We start from the raw sequence: 22,344 nt of genomic DNA, 5'->3' as shown, positions 1-22,344 counted from the left end.
TTTGCCAGGTACTTGTATTAGGATAAGGAAGGGCTTGGATAATCTTGATAGGTTCTTCAGGCTTGAAGGTCATAGCTCTCTAGTCATTCTCAGTATTATTGATTTGACTATTGGTTGGCTTTTATATGCACCTCATTAAGATGAGTGATTGCTTTCCAGCAGGTTGTTTCATGGCCTGATTGCATGATTTACCCAGTGGAGCTCATGGTAAGAGAAATGGTTTACAGAGAATCCAGCTGTGAGTTTTCATTTATACAAGAACAGGAGGCGGGACTAGAAACCAACCTAAAGTCAGGGAAGACATTGATTAGTCCAGAAAAGATGTAGAGCACAGTCCTGCAAACAGCATTGTGGAAATAATAGCTGGCAGAGATAAGCAAGAGAAAATGCTCAGTGGCAGAGTGAAACCATCTGTCAGATTATGAACACTTCTCAATAAGCAGTAGAAGAAATAAAGAAGAAATTATGTTTCTAGTGGAGCCTTAAGTAAGTAACGAAGTAAGTCTGCTTCTTCCAGTTCGTATATGGTTATTGCTATGTTAACTAACACCATTTGCTCTTCCGATTAGACAGTTTTAACGGTTTTAAGTGAATGTGAGACATGCAACCAAGCTTATCATGCAGTTGCTTATTTCAGAAATTTGCAAACAAGCTTTCAAAATGATCATTTATCAAATTTTAGAGTGGTTTTTGTTGTTTTATTTAAGAGCCACTTTCTCTACTGGATTTTACAATTTGTCAAACTGCCATTACAGATTAGTCCACTATATATGTAAATGGTTTACTGCTATCTGCTATGTATGTAAACAAAAGGAAGGAACTGTGTCTGTGTTGCTAAGAAAAATTGTATTCTAGCTAGTGAGAAAAAATTAGGAATTATTCCCCCAACTCCCTTATTTATATCAGAATAACTGGAAAGAAATTACTGATTCCAAAATACATTCTACTGTTCTTTTTGTTTACTGTATATTAATTGAGAATTATAACTTTGGTATGTGCGGGAAAAGATAAATTTGATAAATTTGTTTTTAATTTGATCCTAGAATAATGTTAGTGATCTGCATCCAACTTTAGGAAGAGTTGCTATATTTGGACTTGGGGTGGGGGAAGGGAAGGATCTTGCTCTTTAATAAGGTTTTGTGTTAACTGATGTTTATATTTTAATAGAAGTTGTGAGATGGAAATTACATGAACTGAGTTTTAGTTTATTCAATAACTTTGGAAGGATATAAGTGATCCAGTTTCTAATGGCTTAGAGTAGAGATGTTAATAGGAAGCAGGAGGTGAGCTGTTTTTGCTGTTGTTACTCTGTACAAGATCCTAGAAACTGAGTTGCTCGGCATCAGTCGGTTCTACTACTCTTTGTACAGCAATTGAACTTTTGCCATTGTAGTTTTAAGAGACTATTTGCTCTTAGCCAGAAGTGGAAGCTTTAGCTGTTAACTCTTTAAATTACACACTTTCTCTCTCTCTCTCTCTCTCTCTCTCTCTCTCTCTCTCTCTCTCACACACACACACACACACACACACACACACACATATACACACACACAGAGGACATTATAACCCAATATGGATAACAAAACATTGTAGCATGTGTGGGAAAATGGCTTCAGTCCAACATCTGGAATCATTTATCTTCTGGTAGAGTTTGGAAGATGACTGGTTTATGCATTTTACAAAACTCCCTGCTGATTGATGTCATTAATTTAGGGGGATGGGAGTCTGTTCTTACCAATGGGGGAGGATGTAAATTAGGAAAGAGACAACATCATGTTCTTGGTACTATTCAGTTATCAATAACAGAGGCAGAGGGGGTTGGAGTCTGCCCAGGATTCTTGATGCCCTGTCCTTTTTAAAGTTTTTGGCACATGTATGTATTATTCTTGACAGTTACAGTTCTATCCAGTGGCTTCTTAACTATAAAACATTTGCTTTTCAGCTGTGAGAACTGATGATTCAAAGGACCTAGATATGTTGTTCTATTTTTGTTACCATCATTTTTACTTAATGGGTTTTTGTACAATTAGGGAAGAATGGTGCCAAGAATGGTGGGAAAAGGGAATGACTGAATTGATGGAGTGTTTATGTCACATGTGTCCTTGCCATGCAAATGGAGTCTCTCATTCTCAGAGTATTTATTTATTTGTATCCTACATTTCCTGCAGGAGCTCAAGGCAGTTTACATGGGAATCTTCATTTTATCCCTATAACTGCAACAGTATAAGGTAGTATCTGCTGAGGAAGACTGTTACTGGCAGCAAAGAAGTCTCTAGTAACATTTTCTTTCAACTGTAACCCTCTTGTGTTTTTCCACTACTTATTTTATCATCTCCCCCCCCCCCCCGGGAATCTATTAAGGAGGAAAAGATAGAATGGTTCTGCATTGTTTTTGGCTTTTTATTAGTGGTGCTGGGAATCCACCATCTAGAACTACCCCAAAATTTTGTGTTTGCTATGCCAGGATTTGGTGGATAGGTTGCATCGTAATATGACTGCCACACTTATAACTCTGTTGGCTTGGGTTAGGTGGTGTATCACATGGGATTATCGCTGCTAGGATTTGTATGGCACATTTAGCAAAAACCACACATTGATATAATAGCGAGATCTTGGCAGTCATTAAGACACACTGGTTATACTTCATGCAGGATAACCAGTTTAATGACTTTTCCTCTGTTGTACTGTCCATCTGCTCTTGTGATCATGGTTGCTTTGAGGTCTTTTGTTCCCTTCTCGTGGCCTCCTTCTTTGACTATTTGTCATCTGCTGAGGCTGATGTTTGCTCTGCACTGACTATTTCCACCGTGCCTGACTTTGATGTCACTGGAATCAATTTGAGCAGGCACTGTGTGATGTATGTATGTATGCTTGCTGATTAAATGGACTGCCTGTATACTCAGAGGCAGAAGGATTAGTATTTTTTATTATTTTTAATTTTTAAATTAGCACTCAGTTTCATAGCAACTATGCAAACTTGAAAGAGGCTCTAAGGCACCTTGCATAAGTTTGTACAGCAGAATTATAGGAGATAGTGAAATAATGGAACAATTCCAAAGATAAGAAAACAACCCCTCCCCCCAAAACCTGTTCATTCTTTCAAAAAATACTTTTATATATAATCTTTAATCCTCCTAGCTATATTTTGGGGCTATGTGAAAACAAATTTACAATTATCACAAATCTAAGAACCCCATAATTAGCTACAACTAGCTTACGAATGTTTTTAAATACCAAATTTGCTATCTGGAGAAGGACTAGCATTATGTTTTTTCTAGTATTTGAGGTTATTAATTGTTTCAACCTGCAGCACATGATAATTTTATGGTATACTTTGTCAGCCACAGTACACCTATAGTGAAAAATTCTACCCATGTTTCTAGGCTAAATCACACCAAACACTGCAGACAGAGAAAAAGCAGGTACAGATAGTCTTCAGATTATGACCACTCGTTCAGTGACCATCCAAAGTTACGATGGCACTGAACGAGTGGTATTTAATGACCGGTCCTTGAAGTTCTTGCCATCACAGCAACCCTGCAGTCACATGATGATGATCTGGACACTTGTCAACCAGCTGACACTTATGACAGTCGCAGCATCCCACAGTCATGTGATCACCATTTGCAATCTTTCCTGCCGGCTTCCCACAAGCAAAGTCAATGGGGAAGCCAGCAGGGAAGGCCACAAATCGCCCCTGTAAGTTGCTCCTGCTCCCACCACTTTTTCTCCAGAGGACCTCCACTACAGAGTACAAGATCCCGGGGATTTCGTACTCCACAGCACACACCCACACTCTGTAGCACATGCCCACTATGCTTACACCAGGCCACAGGACCCACTCCGCTGCTCACCCACACTCTGTAGCACTCACCCATCCGTTGGCCTGCTTGCAAGCCACCTAAGGAAAGGCTTGTCTTGACTGGGACTTGCAACTTCCTGCCAGCTTCCCCACTGACTTTGCTTGTTGGAAGCTGGCAGGAAGTTGCAAATCACGGTCACGTGAGGTCCTCGCTTTATGACCTGTGATCCTCACTTCACAACAGCAACCATGACTGCCAGGATTGCTGTTGCTATGCGATGCAGTCACATGATGTTGTATTTTATGACCATATCACTTAATGATGGAAATTCCAGTCCCAATTACCATTGTTAAGTGAGTACTATCTGTATGTGTGGGCATATTTATATTTGGTGAGAGGAACATGTTTAGGATGTGGATCCCCAACATTCTAAATGATACAACAAAACCTGCACACATTATTCTTCTAAGAGGATAAGCAGGTAGAACTATAAGTATTAGACTGGATATTTCTTGGGTAAGTTATTTATTTATTTACACAACTTGTGTACTGATTCCACAAACTCTCTGAGTGGTTCACATAAAAATATTAAATATCATTTAAAAATGAATTTAAAACAATAGTTATCAATACAACTTCATTAAAAACAACAATCCCCATGGCAGCACCTCAGCCTCCCCCCCACAAAATCTTTACAAAATAAGAGCATTTTCACCACCTTTCTAAATGCAGGGGAAGTCCAGGTCACAGGGACAGAGTATCCCAGAGTGATGGAGCTCCCACCGAACAGCCTCATTCCAAGCCCCTGCCCCCAGACATCCCAAGGAAAGGGGACCTGGAGCATTGCTTCCCAAGCTGATTCCATGGCAGACAGTTTGGAAAAGGCAGCCTCATTGGTGTAAGGGACCTAAGCCATTTAAGGCTTTCTAGGCCAAACCCAGGTCTTGAATTATATCTGGAAACGTACTTGCAGCACTGCCAAAATGGCTCTCACCTGCTCTTACAGTATGTGGGCTGTCACATTCTGTAGGAGCTGAAGTTTCTAGGTAGTCTTCAAAGGCAGCTCAAGTAGAATGCATCAAAGTAACCAAGTGTGCAGGTAATGAGCACATAAGTGGCTGTTGCTAGAAGGGTTGCACCTGACATAGCTGCCAAAGCTGTGAAAGCACTTTCCTATTCACTTCCTCAACCAAGCAGAAGCCATGAATCCAGGAGAACCCCCAGGACAGAGGGTATCCCATCTGGAGCCAAGGTAGGAGCCATGGCCAAACCTTGCAGCTTCTGGACAAACAGCAACTTCATCCTTAATTTCTTTAATTTATAGATGGGTTTATTAATATTTGGATTTATTTATAAATATAAAAGTTGAACCCAAATAGATCCCAACACCCCCATAAGTGTTCCCCTGCTAAAGCTTAATAATATTTGTCTTTGTATTACAAGGTCTTTAGATAAAAGGTACAATGGGATAGTTCTATGTTTTAAAGTATCAGGCATACAAATTGCATCTTTATACCCTTCTGTGTAGCATGCCACTTCTGCCATCTGGAATCATTCTCCGCTGCCAGAAGGAAAATCTGTTCTCCAACACAAGACTTGAGGAAAAGCCAGAAAAGAATGTTGGTAATGGAGAAATCAAGTTCAGCACAACCAAGCCCTAGCTAGACTATGTCAGTGGCCGTAATACCAACAGAGTTAGGCTAGGCTTAGGACAGTCTTAAGTAATTTGCAGAACATTGAATGGAAACACACTACACAAAGATCCCACTTCTTTCTGGATTGGCAGGTTTGGAATTCAGCCAACCTAGTATCATCTCAGTTATGACTTGGCCATTTCAGCTTCATAGAACTGGGTTAGGATGTAAGCCCTGGTACACATATGCTGAGCCATCAAATGGTTAGTTGGTTCACTCAGCATGATGTGTGATCAAATTTCTTGCCATATTGCAATATAGGCATACAAACTTGACCCTGACCAGTTTTGTCTCCTGCTTCCTGCCTTTTCGATGGTTGGGAGTTCTTCTCCACCTGCTGTACTTTGTATTCATATACTTGTGAAATAACCATCCCTGTATCAGGTTTTGGAGCCAGGTGTGCTTATTAGCTGGATATAACCATTTCTAAACTACAACTGTTTAACATGTTGATTCTCATTTAGCTGGTTGCATGATGGGTTGCATGGTGGAATAACTCCAACTAAATGTTTTCAAGCTGTACTTATTTTCAGAAGAGGACCTGAAAATTAAATAGCTTTGAGTATTTATCCTGGTACTTCTCATGTCCTTATGCATGCCTGTGGCCTAAACCTGACATCCAGAGGGAAGAAATTAATCCAGACCAGTCCCAATAATGATACTGGGGCCCATAAATCCAGTAAAGCAAAGAAACAGATGAGGATTGACTCCTATCTTCCCACCAAAATATATTTCCAGCAAGCAGTTTTTTATATCTGGTTTGGAGAATACACTTGTTTGAAACCTTCATGCTAGTTGCTTATTGGATAAAAAACTAGTAAAATCAATCCACAAATACAGTTTCTTAAATATTATGAAAGATCAGATCCATTTGCTGTAGAAATACTTCGGCAGACCCACAAACGTTTTTGTTTTCTCAGTCAGCAGATGTTCACTTTGCTCCTCAAGCTTCCTACTAACACTGCCCTACAGAAGGGTGTGTAGAGTCATAAAGATGAAATTTGTATGCCTGATACTATAAAACATAGAACTATCCCATTGTATTGTTTATCTAAAGAGCTTGTGATACATTAATCCACAAAACACAAACATTGCAGTGATTTCATTAAAATGTTAATTCATTGAAATGTTAATTGATTGAAGGTCAGAAACTTTGAGTATATAGTTCGGAAGCCAAAAAATATAAAATGTTTGATTGCAACACTGATATTCTCTGTGGTCACACCAATATTCAGTGTGTGTTTATTCTGAATGTAGTCCTCCTATGTTCAGTGGGTTTATTCTATACTAAGGATGTTTAGGAATATTGCCTAAGTACAAATATCTCCTTCTACACTTCTATGAAAAGCTCTGAGGCCTGATATTTGATACTAGTAAGGGCAAAATATTTGACAGATACAAAGCCTTTATGCTTCCAGCAAGGAAAACCTATGCCAGCCCTGGGCCCAGCAACAGGGTATGGTTGTTCCTCTGCCTCTAGAGCTTTCTGCCACACCCAGAAAGTTGCTTCTCTGGTCAGTGGACACCCATGTATTCTACCATAAGTGTATTTTGTTGCTGTTTTGATTTTTATATTTTTCTCAGCCTGCTGTGATCTGATGAAAGTCATTCTGTAAGAAAACCTGAGAATTCTAATATAGGAACATCCTTCCTATCCCCTTTCCATTTAAGGCTGCACTGAATGAAGAATTGTGGACTATTCAACATTGTGAATCACCTGGAGATTTTGGACAATTTCTAAATTTCCCCTTTTTCTGCTCTAATACCCATTTTCTTTCTCTTCCCTAGTGTCTATTCTTCCTACACAATAGATTGTAGATTAGCCAACATTTTTGCTTTAACTGAGAAACACTCCAGATTTTTGGACTGATACTCCTCTAACTTGCTTTTAATTCTGATGTCCAGTAGCCTTTGTTCTTTTCAGTTCCACCTTCAACTAGTTTCCTGAACAATACTGTTAGCAGTTAAGATGATCCCAAACTGGTTAATGTAGCAACATTATTTGCTTTGCACTACAAAGAGAAACACTATTCATAAGATCAAAGCAAACTACTTTTCTACACTCTCCAAGTCCTGTGCAGCATAAAGGACTTCATAATTTAGCTAAGCATATTAACATTCAGGGTATTTTAACATGTGCAGAGTGCCTCAGTTAATATATGAAGCTCATACACAAATTCTGTCTCACTTCTCTTTTAAAAAGAAACACTAAGCATGAGATAGGACAGGAAGGCCTGGCGCAATATGGTTCATGGGGTCACGAAGAGTCGGACACGACTTAACGACTAAACAACAACAAGCATGAGATATGTGGAATCCATTTCACATGTTCCAAGGGCTTTCAAAATATTTAAAAATTACATAGTTGCAGTGACTTACATATTTCTCAGCAGTTTATCTTGAGAGGCAAGTTTTCAACACTAACTATGACTGTTTCCAGTTCTTCCTTTGTCTCATTTTTTGTTCTGGAACTGGGCTGTAAGATAGGGAAGAAGGAACAGATACCATTTTTAATTATCTGAGTTGTGTTCCAGGCCAGGTAACTGAAAGATATGCTTTTCAACAGCTATACAAAACCACTGAGAAAAATCATCCATCGACTGGCAGTAGGTTCTAAGCTATATGCAGATGATACCAGCTCAATATCTTCTTTCCATCGTGTTTTAGGCAAGACAGATGGTCTTGATCAGTGTTTGGAATCTGTGTTAATTGGATTGTGGTGAACAAGGGCTACCACATAATGATGTCTGAGCAAAGTTCCATTTAAAATAGGTCTTCCCTCCCCCCCCACCCCCCACCCCTGCTAAACCATCCCACATATCCTATGTGCTTGGAGGCAGGATTGGAGATAAGGACTTTGTTCAACTGGCCTTTGATACCATTGGATACCACTGGATAGCATTCAGACAGATGAAATCCAGGCAAAGTAGAGGTACTTTTGTTTAAGATCCCTACTGATTGAGGGATAGAGTATCAGACAGTTTGGGATGGAATGCCACCTCTTTTAAAAAATCAGATTCTTCTGCTGACTATTTTATAAGAATTGTTTCTGTGCTTTGGCTGTAAACTGTATTTTTTGGCGTAGTTTCCGTTGGTATGGCAGCAACTGCCCTTAAAACATAACTAAAAACTTTAGTTAATGCAGTATGTTGCTACCCAAATTTTGATTGAGATAAACAATACCTCTAGTATATCTTTTGTACTGACAGTTTGTTTTTAGGTGAGATTCATGTAGTTGGTTATTACCTTTAAAGCTGGAAACCGTGATTCTTAAGGGAACCTCTCTTATGTCATATGCTTTCCCTTTAAGATATGAATATACAATCTTTCTCTGGCAGAGTGATGCACTTTAGCTGTTGAATGATGCTCAGGGACCTCAATGCGGATGCGGGTGTGGCCAGGACAAAGAAATGGATAGACCCAACATACAAGCTATTGTTTAATTTGTAATTAAATTCATTCAAATTATATTACTTAAATATGGATAACATGGTTATTCTTTATTTAATTTTTGGAGTTAACTCTGTACACCTTTGTTTTCAAATCAACTGTTACATCCCTTTTGTGAGTGCCATCTATGTATGATTAGTGATAATTATATATCACTACTAGAGAACCTAGAGTTTGGATAACCCTGAGAACATAAAAAAGCTTTCTCCTTTATCTTTGTTATGCTGACAGTTGAAAACTGTCGCTCTGTTTGGGTTGGTTGCTGCTTAATTTAATTTATTGCTTTTGCACATGTATTGTCGCTGATGTTGCCTTTAGTTTGATAATTGCATTTCGAAGGATGGATTATTATTTTTATATATTTTATATTTTGTAAGCTACCTGAAGAAGGGAAAGGCATTCCTGAGTATAAAAAGTAAATGGGTATGGAATGAAGAGGAATAACAACCCAAGGAGAACATTTGAGGGAAGTAACAGTACTATAAATAGTATAATTGTGTGCATGTGCATTTGTGTGTGTGTGTCTGCCCATACACCCAGAATTAAATGTAACAGTTGTGTATTTTTAACAACATTTTACTGAACTGCAAAAACTGAAGTCAAGGAACAACACCCACATTCATTCCATTGTATGCCATAGATGTGGAATTATGTACCTCCTGTGAGAAATGTTTGGTATTTGGTGTTTGCTTTTATGGATACCATTAAGGAAAAAGATTGCATACAGCAACAGAGAGGGAGACAAATATGCTGTTACCAAGACTGTGGTTCTAGCAAGCTGTTTATCATGCCCATTTCAAGGACTATAATTTGAAATTACTTGGACGAAAACAGATCAACAACTGGTTCCCCTAGTAAGAAAGCTATGCAAAAATTATCCCTTCACAAGTCCTTATGGACTTTATTGAGCAAGTGTGATATCATGGCACCGTCTTAGTCTTTAAAAGGATTTTCTTTTCTACAGGCTCTCCACAAGATGGGCACTCGCGATCCTCAGAACCATCTGTTGTGTTGTTTTTTGATTATGTTTCAACTTTTGGGGTCCTCAAAGGACTTTTCCTTTCAAGTCTCCAAATTTTTTATCCTCACTTTGGCCAATGCAGGCAACTACAGTTCTTACCATCTGATTTTTAATCTGACCTGCTTTGTTTCTCCTTCTGTTCCAACCTTATACATAAAAGGATTTCGGACCCTCAATGAAATCCACAAGTGGCGTCTTTTGGCTTAATCTGTCCTTAAAATCCTACCCTTCACCAATTCAGTATTTTGAATTTGCCATACGGCAAAATCAGATTTTTAGTTCAATGAATTGTTTGTTTATATAATTTAGTGATATATTTACCAGTGAGGTACTTTTGAAGAGAGGAAAAGACAAGAGAAGGAAGAGAAGAATCTTGACTTTTTGAATAGGGAGGAGAATCGGAATTGGAAACCAACATTCCTTAGATGATGTTGATGATGATGATGAACAAATTTTTATCTCGCTCTGTGTGTGTGTGTGTGTGTGTGTGTGTATGTTAACTTAAGGCAGTGAGTTGGGCTGAGAGAGTTACTGACCCATGCCATTGTTGACCTTGCAGATGTTTGCAAAAGCTTCTTGTTTATTGTACACTTGGGAGGCTGAGGAAATGAGAGATTGAATTGTACTTTTGAAGATTCAATGATTTGCTAACTGGATCTTCTACTTATAGGACCCTCCGTCATATAATCTCTGCAATTCATAATCACACCTGCATAAGTAGTATCTATATTATTTTTAAGCTGCTTACTATACATTTGTAAATACAGTGGGATCTTTTTGCTTTCTTACTCACATCAGCTATATTTCATTACTTGCCAGTTTACAGTTGTGCCAGGATTATGCCAAACTCAAGCATGAATCAACACCTTTATCTAAGAGGAGAGCATTTCAAATCAGAAATAGCATTCCGTGTTAAGTAACTGTTGCAGTGATCTCAGCAGATACTTCTAGTACAGAATGCAGAACCTGCAACTCATCAACTACATGTAGTTCCTCAAATCTTGCAATAAGTACAATTCAAGCACTTACTGTTGCCAAATGTCATTAGTCTGCTAACGTGCTATCAGTTTGCAGCAGCAACAATTGAAAAAGAGCCCATAGCTACACCAAAGTCTTTTGAGGGTTCAGGAGCAACTGAAAGCAGTCACTCTCCATCAGAAGCCATATCTTCATAGCTAGAGAGATGCTGATCAAATTTTTAGTAGGAGGCTGTTCCACAAGGTGAGGCCAGCACAGAAAAACTTTGCTTCAATACCCAATCCTCTTATTTTTCACATGTGGGATCTCATAAGCACTTTAAAGTGTATCTAGAAAGCTCCCCAAAGCCAACGTAGCACCTGGTACACAGGTACTATACAGCTCTAGCAGCTCTTTTATCAGCCAACCTGTGGGCTGCTGCATTTTGCACCAATTACAATTTCTGGATACTCTTCAAAGACAGCCCCACATAAAGCTCATTGCAGGATTCTATTCTTGTTGTCATGAGGACATAAGTCAGCATTGCCAGGGCTTCCAGGTAGCACCATAATTATTGTACTACCCATGAGCCCAGAAAGCACGCCACAGACCTGCCCCTTCAGGGGGAGTGGCACCCATCCACAATTCAAATTAGAGTAAGAGAGAGCTAGATAATGTCTAGACAAATTCAGCTTCAGCCTGTTTTGTCCCATCCAGATCCCCACAGCCTCTAGATGGGGTCAAGAGTTCTACAACATTTCCAGTCCAAACTAGTGTGGAAATGTAGAACTGAGATTACCAATGATACCTCATCCTGAACCAACAGATGGCTTCTCCCAACAGTTTTATGTAAATATTAAATTGTATGGGTGAGAAGGCTGAACTGAATGGCACTCCACATGACAGCATCCATTCCATTCCACAAGGGAGGATTAATGACCATCCCTTCCTCACCAACACTGACTACTTATTTAAAGTAAAAATTTTAAATATTATTCAAATGTAATACTGTTCCTAAACTGACTAGTATTTTCTCTAAAAACAGCTATATGGTGTTAAGATACCCAATGTTAAAATCCTAGGTAAGCAAGGCTAGAATTTTGGAATGACTTCCTAGTCTGGTGTCTACCAAAGGTATTGAGACCATATGTCCACAAATTCCTGCTAGGAATTTGGGGAGTTGCAATCTCAACATATTTGGAAAGTGCCATGTTGGGGGCTGGAACAGGTAGTGTCATCACTGGCAATTTTAATTCACTTTATTTTGTGAAACTGTCTGCTATAATACTGCACTCAAAAAGAGGAATTTATTTACTTAGTCTTCATCCCAAATCCCTAATTTAGATACTGCTTATGAAAATTTCCAACATCTTGTTTGAGAAGTCATTTCAGGAATCCTACTGAAAAGTATGGAAAGCATTTTTCCAATACTGTTGTCTCATAAATGAAGACGATGTCCTGTCTATGGTCTGTACAGTTTTCTATGCCTTCTTCCTCTAGCTCCACTACAATTGCTTTAATAACCTTGCCCCACAGATCACTTTCTGGGAATTAACAGCCATTTGAAGGTTAATGGTCTGAGGCTGTTCCTCAGGCTGTCATCTCCTCCAGGTTGCTCATTAATCCTTAGATACACAAAGGGCTGCAGACAGAATTTCTTAGTTATCAGCTTGTTCCAATAGTCATATTCCGCATCTGGACAAATTTACTGGAGTCATCTTGCTCCTTTCCCACTACTGCTGTTAAAAAGGTCCACATGTTTGGAATTGTTTCTTTTTCCTACTGGGAGTGAATTTTGAACAGAAAAGTTACTGTTAAGTGCTTGTTTTAAACCAAGGATAAACAGCATAATTTGTATGACTCATCAAACTGAATGCAAGCTAGTAGCTGGCAGCCAGGACAGGCAAGAAGTCCGTATTCTGGTAGGTGAACTACAGATCAAGAGTTTGGGATTCTGAATGTGAACACAATACCCATTTAAGCTAATCTCAGCTCTTTATAACTGAACCAGTTTAATATCCATGTCTTCATTCTTAGAATTACACTTCATGATAATATGCATTTAATTCTAGTTTGCTGCCAGGTTACAAATCTGTGTATTGTTGTGAGTAGAAATGTATATAAATTTGTTAAAGAATGATATCAAGGCAAAGAATTGTTTGACCTTCATAGATTTTGTGTGTAGTATTTCAGAATTAACTTTCTGCAGAGGCAAAGAAGCATACATGGTTACTATAACTTTACTTTATCAAAGTAAAACTGGGCCTAGTGGAAGTTTCAGTCCACGTAGACACCAGGAATCTTGCTGTCTGAACAAAGCCTTTGATCCTATTTAAAGGGGATCAAAACACAAGTAACACAAGAAAAGGAAATTACTTAACTTAAATTGCTGAACCATTTTCTCCATATATGTGAATGTTACACCTAAAAAGAGATTTTACATAAGTTATATAAGATTATGTACCATGAAGGGAAGGTGATATAGATTTTATGTGAATATTCTTTATATTTCATTTTTACCCAATCTTTCACTGTATCATGATATATTAACACAATGACTTGTTCCAGTTGGAATGCTTTGTAATGATATGTTAGATTTGGGATGCCCAACCTCTCCTTTACAATTCATAACGGTCTTCTTTAATCTAGAACATTTTCTACTTGTATTAAAGGTATTTATCATGTTTTGTCCATCTTGTTGTAGGGATATTTATAAGTGTCTGAATACAAATGTTATTTTGGTAATATTTCATTTTTATATCTTTTTTAAATTGTTTTTTTTAAGGTTAGAATTCGATTGTAATAATTTTCTGCACTTTGAATGAATTAGAACTTTTAAATATTTCAAACTGTTATGGCATATAATAAAACATGTCTGTAACTTCTTTTGAGATCCTTATTTCAATTTGAAGTTCTGATTTCTTCACATTAATTTGCAACCTAAGCCCTAATACAAATCTTTATTTCAAAAAACTATCCTTCATATTATAATTGCTAATTTAATATAATTTAATGGAAAGCATAATGTGACTATCAGTGACAAAGATATCAGGTTGGTGTCTTTTGTTCACTTCTACTTTATTAAGTTCTAGGACTTTCTAGGAATTAATTAGGAGATTCTGATAACATATGTTGTAAGATACTATGTTGTAAGATATACAGATCTCTCTCACAATCACACACACACACACACACACAAAGCATACATGCCAACTTGGAACTGTGAGATGTTTTAGGATTTGCAACACACATTTACAGTTGGGTTTCTTCAGAAAATGATAACTAGAAATTGAACCATGTTTTGGCAATAAAAAGCTTATCTACAGTTTAAGCTTCATAGAACTAACAGTGCAGCAGATTCCTATATCCCATCTGATTTCTAGCTCAGTGTGACTTGGGATTTATTATAAAAATCTCTGCCTCCTTTTCAGACCCAGTTGCAGCGCAGACTAATTTCCCATTATGTACCAAAGTCTTCTCTTCTCTATTGAGAAACAAAGTCATGAAAGTTGAACCATCCTCGTCTATCTCCTATGACAGTCTTCTCCAAATTGGTCCCTTCAAATGTATTAAGACTGCATTTCCCAGAATTCCTAGCTATCAAGCCAAAGCTTGCCTGGAAATTTTGGAGTTTCATCCAAACAGGGGGGAAGGGTTGGCTGGGCCAAGGCTGGGCCTTTTCAGGCATTCTCATTCTCAATGGGACACATCACCAGAATGCTAATGGCTGTCAGGTTTTAAGTTATGACATCACTCAACCTGTAAAATCATACAAGAATCTTCTTAACCAATTTCCAGAGATGTTACAATGCTATTCTACTGTTTTAATAACATTTTTGTAAATGTTTTGCCCATATGCCCTGCATCTAATTTTTATTTCTATTCTACTTTGTTTCTGTTATATTACTGTTAAAAAAAACTGTTCTACTTTATCCCATTATGTTTATTATTTATTTATTCTTGTTGGTTTACTATTTATTTATTTTAATAATAGTAAGACTCATAAAACCTAGAATTGGAATTTTAGTTGGGAAATAAACTTATCAAGATATATCTAAGGAATGTAAAAAGTAAGCATAGCCAACTGTCTTGACCAATGAATAAAATTCCAAAATCCATTATTGGGTAACAGCACAAAAGGGAATGCAGAATTCTGAGATTGAAATTTATGGGCAGGTAGGTATGTTTAGAAAAATGGAGGGCAGAGGGTGGGGAATGGTTGATTTTAGAGCCATTGCAGATATAGATCAAAATCATGCATGTCATTTTGTGTCATTTGGGTTGGTCCTAATAAAAGTATTGCCCAACTGTAGGTTTCAAATAATCCAATTAAAATTATTTAAGATTAAGGAAGTTTTTAAAAGGAATAATTCAAATGAAAAGGAATAATTTCAGTCGGGAAGCCTTCATTTGATTTACTGTTACTTGGAATGCTACAGTCCATTCTCTCTCTAACGGGAAGAAAATACAAGGGAATTATTATGCTATATTCCTCCTCCACCCCATTCATATACATACACCTGTCCTCTGGAATAACCCCAAGCTCCAGATAGCCCCCGCTCTGGTCATGTTCCAGAAGGCCTTGGACCTGGCTTTTCTCCCAGGCCTTGGGGTAGGGTGGATCAAAATTTCCCTACCCATGTCAGAAGTATCTGATATCTGTTGAATATGTGTTGTGTTAATGTCCAAATTGCCATTCAGTTATTTCCCTTATTATAGTTCCTATTTATTTTAACCATGTGGTAGCTATGAGTCAACAACAACTTGATGGCATGTAATCAATCAATCAGTCAATATTGGTTTTTTGTTTTTTGTTGTGAGCTGCCCAGAGACATTCTGAAATTGGGAGGCACTAAAATCTAAATAAATAACTACTGAGGTTTTTTTGCATTTCAGGAAACATAACTAAAGAGGGAACAAATTATACAAATACTGCCCAGAACCTTTTAGCAATATTTGGTGGTATCTTTGATGTCAGACTGGACTGCATGAATAAAGGTTTCCTTTGTTTTTATGAAACATACTGATACATTTACTGGACTCTTATTTGTATTATTACATTCCCCAAAGCATCTAAGAACATATAGAAACATTGCTTTGGAAGTTTCATACCACCTAATCATCATGCTAGGTTCAGTACTAAGCTATCATTGTGGGGAGATGGGTGGGGACAAGTTTACTAAACAAACAAACAAACAAACAAATAAATAAATAAACAGCAAGATGTGAATCGTTTTAATACATTGGGTGCAAAAATCTTATTAACAAGGTTCAATAGAGCATCTATAATAGAGCATACTAAACTTGTGTAACATTTACATCTTAACTGTTCAGGTATTTGTACATTATCTAGCTAGTTAGCTACCCACCACTGCATACTAATTAACATCTTAGAGCATTTCTGAAATATTCATGGAGAAAGTCTAATGAACTGAGCCTGAGTTGTCTATGGAATCTAAACTATTGTACTATTCCATGTTGAATCTGTTTTAGAAGAAGCAAAGATTCCTTCACATAACTTTAGAGCTAGTTAATGGGCAGAGCCAGTCTTTTCAATCACATTTAGCTGCTGAAAAGCTTTGCCCTCTTTTGAAAGAGTAACATTCCATCAGTTCTAAAAAGATGGTATTGACTTCATAGCCTTTAAGATTCAGTGCACAGAACTGTGATAAAACTACCCTTTCTTCTTTCTTTGTTAGAAAAAGCTATTTAAACATTAGATTGACAGCACGGTGGGTATTCTTTATCACACTGCCTATTTTTCAGCAGTGCAAGGATGGGATGTAGTCACAATTAAATGAGCTACTGATTCTTATTTGTGCACATGAATATAGACTCCCATTCATGCACATGCCATACTAGCACTCTTTTATTGCTCTGATTGGAATTAGGCAGGACAGTATATTTTTGCAATAAAAAATTAATGTGGAGAAATTTATACACATTTTCACCTGCTCTAGATAATAAATCTTATGATCAAGCAGTTGCTCATGTGGGAAAGGTTTATATAACTAAGTCCACTTGTGAGGCATGCATGAATAAGTTGAAGGACATGCATATACCTAAGCTTATCTCATCAAAAGCAGAGAGGAATAAAGCAAATTTCCATATTTCATGTCAAAACAAGGATCATAAAAGAAAGTCTTCTATGAATATACTTGCTGGGAGTTGTAAAAGTATTAACAATTCATTCTCTAACTCCACACAGAACATAGATGTAGCACTTTTTAACTTTTTGACAAATAAATAGTGACAATACCTGATCATAGATATTGGCAAACAGTACGCTTTTGCCAAGGGAATAATGAATGATGTGTTATTGCCCAAAGCAAATTGAAGCTATGACTGGTCACTAATAGAGATGAATCTCTCTCTCCATTTAGTTTTACCAGTTCCCATTTTTTCTGATCCTTAGTTATTTTCTGTTTCAGTTTCTTGCCTCTTTTAAAAAACAGCACAATAATTGCCATGCATTATTTTTATTTCACACAATGCTTATACTTGGTACATATTTTTGGTAAAATAAAAATTGTTTAGAATATGCACTCTAGCAATATATTTTGTGCATATATCCAGTGATATGTGCACTTTCCCTAATGTATAACTACCATTTCCTGCATGCTTTCAATTTGATCTTCCATTCCCCCTCCCCCCACCAAAGACTACCAAATACCTTAGCAAACTTCTCATAACGGGTCTATTTGGATTCAGTAGCTTGGCAAGCACCACCTTCATATCACTTATCCACTGTGTGTGTACACACCTGCCACCTTAATACACAATCTGTCCCTGTTTTAGCACCATTTATATGTCATAGTTTGACTGGGTTCTTTTAGAACTGGAGATGTATTTTGGTTTACGAGGATGGCAAACCACATCTTCCTCCTCAGATTCTTCTTCCCATTCTAACCTCTCTCCCATCCAGTCTACCTTCCTCCTTTTCCAGCTTCTGCACAAGCTTCTTGAAAGTTCTCTCCTGACTTTCTAGTTTGCTTTCCCATTTCCTTCGCTCCTGCTCAAACTCCTCATGAGAATCACTCATGACTGTCTCCCACTGTTGCCTCTCCCCCCTTTGAGATGCTACCATTTCAGAATCAGCATTTTGTATATTGCATTCCTGCCAGAACTGGAAGCATAAAATTAGACATAGCTGTTTTAAATCACATGATATTAAATAATCTGAGAGCAATAGCCTCCATGGAAATGCTGCTTACAATCAGGATACTGTCACATTGATTTGGGGTGTTCCCCAGGGAGGTTGTATGATTTCATTTAGCATTTCCACTGTTCCTCTTGGGTTGCTGAAATTGTGCAAGACACCTGGTCTGATATAAATCAGATATGAATTTTAAATGAAAATATGCAGATGCAGAGATCCAAAAGTTTGTTTTGTAAAATTGGGATAAGTTCCACAGAAGTTGCTTGCCTTTGTTTTGTGAACAATTTGCCAAAATGCCAAAGTTATCAAGCTGAACATTAATATATTGTTTGGTGTGTGTTTTTTCCTTACTCCTCAGAACGTGAAGCAAAAGAGTCCTGTGCTTGGTTGCGGGCTGCTGGATTCCCCCAGTATGCACAATTCTATGAAGGTGTGTTTTAGAGATCCATATTTAATCCATAATCTAGTGGTATAGGAAAGAGTGCTGTGTTTGTTTTAATGCTATGTTGTTGAATGCAGAACACTCACACCTTCCAAAACACCCAGAACAAAATTTGGTAGACTTCATCAACAGGAACACTAATCTTGGATTAACTATAAAATCACATTGAATTGAAGAATTTAATCTGCATTTTGAGATATTCTTGGGCTCAGTATTAGGTACATTTAGGAGTTGTACCTAAACAAAAGTACACCATTTTTTTTCCAATGGATTCTAAATTTGAAAAAAGGAGAATCCAGTAGGAGTCTACCAGTTTTGTTAGTGCTGTCAGAAAATTTAGGTTTTGCCCTGGCTCTACCCACAACTTTTTGGAGAATGACCACCAGAGTGCCTTTCAAGGGCCACATGAAATGCTTAGTTTTATGTGCTCAAGTTATTTTATTAGTAAGTATTTGGTATAATGTCATTGCAATTTACATGGTGTGCTTTTCATTAAAGACAATGCTACATAAAAGTGATATGGTGAATGTAATAATAGTAAAAGAGCTTTCTGCTGGAATAATGCAGCCTATCTTAAATCCTTGTCCTTCAAATATGTTGAACTTTTACTTTCTATAATCATCAGCCAAGTCGGGGAGAGCAAGAACACTAAATAACTGCTATTTTACACTGTTGATCAGAATGTTACTATTTACTGATCAATAAAAGATTGAAAAATGAATCTTCTAATGTAGTATTGTGTTCAGATGATATGTTAACATCATTTCAATGAATACATTTTAACATTTCTTTTGCATATGTTGTCTGAAAATATATTCAATATCTCTCAAAATTAAATGTTCGCTGCTCTGGAAATAAATGCTTCTTCTCTTGTAGATTACCAGTTCCCTATTGATATTGCTGCTGTGAAGAAAGATCATGATTTTCTCGACAAGGACCTTGTAGAAACTCTTTGTAGGTAATGTGCTTTTCTGTTTCACACTATTATTTTAATATACTTTGTAAATGTTATAGCATTTTACACAATGCAGAGGATTTTGCAGATTTTAGGCAGTTTGTGTTATTTGCTAACCCTCACTGCCTAGATCATCCCTATGAATGATGGAGAAGACCAAGGCCCTAACTACACTTGTGGTAATGTTAATTAGTGATGATGTTGTATTTTTAAAAAATATTAAATACCTATCACAGTGCTCCCTCCACTTGTTATCAAGATCAGAACATGCAGGAAGAAGTTTAAGATTTCCTACCCAGGTGCAGCATCCATAAAATTCACTAAAAAAAAAATCTTCCTGCTAGTAAAGTCTCCCATTAGAACTAATTAGTTTTGATTTTCCTTATATTTATCGCTGCATTGTAGTCAGAATTCATGATGATAGTGGTTCAAAATGGGAAGTTTAAACTTCCTCCAGTGTAATGCTGCATTGAAAACATAATATTTCCTTTTTCACCAGTAATTCTTGCATCATGGAGCAAAATTGTTAGTCATTCCATCATCAGCCTCACTTCTCTGCTGGAAATCATGAGTTTCCTCCATCCCCAGTTGTAGCAGCTAAGCTGACAGCTGGTTCACAAAGCTAGGCCTCACGTAAGCAAACTTGACCTTCCTGAATGGATCAGAATTCGAAGATGTAACATCTATCTTCTAGACCTTAAAAAAAACTGCTAGGTTTTGAAAGAGTATTATTTATGAATGAGTTCACCGGACACATATATGAATTGTTGCTTCTGTTGGTAAACTGCAAGGAAACTATTTCACATTACCTTTTATATAGAATATTGTTGGTATTCTAGCATTTTAATTTTATTTAGCTTCTCAAATCCAAGGCTTAACAAGATAAAAGTAGTTTGTCCCAAGATAGATTCAAATATTATTGACTAGTGTTTCTCTGCCTCGAAGTGGTATCAGGATTTGGCAGATATCAGCAGATGGAGAACCATGGCTTCTGCCATTGCCACATTAGGAGGGTGTAAGGAATCCAAGTGGACTGGATTTCATTGGAGACTTAAAGACTTAAGTTCTTTCATTTCTTTGGCAGTCTGTTTCAAAATTTTGGAAAGGCCCCAGAAGATAGGACATCATCGTTTTTGTTTAAAACCAGTAAGCTTGGGTTGGCTCATTGCCTTCATTAAAATGCAAGCCTGCGCTTTGGAAAAAATAGTGTTCTTTTTAAAAAACGGATATTGGAGCAAAATGACCTTTGTCATTGCTTAAATATTTAATCTTGATGAGATCAGATCACAGTTAAAAATGACAGCAAGATAGAGTTTATAGAAAGCAGGTGTTGTGGAATAACAATTCCAGGCCAAACAAACAGAGGAGGCCAGCAAGTTAAGAGAAAAGTTTATTTAGCAATGATGATTGGATCTGTCCTACAGGAACAGACACCAACATTACGACGGTTACAGTACTTATAAACAGGCATGTGTCTATTTCTCAGTGGTTTAATGTATGCTTTTGCTTTATATGGTTAAACTTTTCATTTTCTGCACATACTAAGGTACTTTGTCCCCTACATCTCTTTAAAATGTTCTAAATTGTTAAATATTCTGACATAAGTACTAATGTGTTTTACTTTGGTTTCCTTGTACATGACCTGTCTATTTAGAGGCAATGGAGAATGGCCTTTCTGTGTCCCTTCACAGGAAGAGCTTGGTAGATTCTGGGGTGGAATTGCAAGACATTTTAACTGTTATTGTTCAAATAATGGGTATTCTTTTAATTGTTGTCAACCTTTAGGTTTTACTACAATCAAAGCAGTAAAGCACAGATATTCAGGCTTATCATTGTTATTTTCTTGGCAAATATTCAGACATTTTTGTGACATATTTTGATACATCATTAAAGTTGTTCTATTGGAGTCTAGTGTCAAAGGCATAGGGGTCCAGCAGCAGGCCTTCTCAGCAGTAGACCCCTCACCTGGAACAATCTGCCTCCAAGGACAGCCATTTTCCTTTGGTCAGGAAGTGTGATGGAATGGACTTATGAAGGCCATGCTCAGGGAGATAAGCATGTTCTTAGCCCCCAACAGGAGCGTGGGAAGTTCAAGAAGATGAGGCTGACACCTCCCTAAGGAATTTACAGTGTTGTGGCTGGCTGGCTTGGGAACTTGGGTTCAGTCTGGTGAGATTCTTTCTTGAGGTGGAAGCTAATAAACACAACAGAACTGTATTTGCATTGTCTCTTGGAGTTCTTTGGGCTGAACCAGACAGGAAGGAAGACTGTTAGCATAGTGCTTTTCCAAACATTCTTGAAGCAAAAAGTGCCAATTAACTGGAGACAGACATTTGGTAGGGTTGGTGATGCATGGCTCAGAAGGTGGTGTTCTTTTTTTGGTTTTAACTGCATGTTTTACTATTGCTATACTATAAGCTGCCTAAAATCACTGATGAAATGGCATATACATTTATGCAAATAAATAATTTTATTTCTAATGAAATTCTTTTTATTTTGTGCTTTTAAATTCAGATGGAGAGCTTGGTAGAGAGGATGACATTTGTGCTTAAATTTTATGTAGAAATGTATTTCTAGTTATAATGACGAATACCCATTTTTCAAACCATCGAACTAATTTGGTTATATGGGCTTCAAGATAGTCTAGATTCCTACTCCAGTGACATTCATAGAAATTAACTGTGCATGTTGCATACAAATAAAAGAAGGAACTAAGTTTGATATTATGAACAGCCAATCAGTAAATTCAGTACGATTCTTGCTTTATTTTTAGACGACTGAACACACTGAATAAATGTGCCTCAATGAAACTTGATCTGAACTTCCAAAGGAAAAAGGCAAGTACATGTGAATTCAGAAATGT

The 22,344-nt window shown here is 37.3% G+C and overlaps 1 protein-coding gene across 10 annotated transcripts in view; it reads left to right on the top strand.

The window, feature by feature from the left end:
• The window catches only part of STARD13 (StAR related lipid transfer domain containing 13), a 125,272-nt gene that overhangs the window by 58,180 nt on the left and 44,748 nt on the right, over positions 1-22,344 (top strand). For 7 of the 10 annotated variants that reach the window (XM_025167593.2, XM_088140723.1, XM_088140726.1 and 4 more), the window contains 3 exons: positions 18,443-18,514; positions 19,403-19,484; positions 22,255-22,318. In XM_025167593.2, the coding sequence (XP_025023361.2) occupies positions 18,443-18,514; positions 19,403-19,484; positions 22,255-22,318 (218 nt within the window). Of the gene's footprint in view, positions 1-341; positions 487-12,036; positions 12,848-18,442; positions 18,515-19,402; positions 19,485-22,254; positions 22,319-22,344 lie in introns of those variants that run through there. The other 3 variants (XM_088140724.1, XM_025167595.2, XM_015888354.3) reach the window with 3 other exon arrangements.

This window comes from Python bivittatus, unplaced genomic scaffold, assembly GCF_059951505.1.
Source record: "Python bivittatus isolate LINGU-HERP-01145 unplaced genomic scaffold, Pbiv_v1 ctg000340_np1212, whole genome shotgun sequence".
NCBI classification, from domain to species: domain Eukaryota; kingdom Metazoa; phylum Chordata; class Lepidosauria; order Squamata; family Pythonidae; genus Python; species Python bivittatus.
This window is presented reverse-complemented; position numbering and strand designations above follow the sequence as displayed.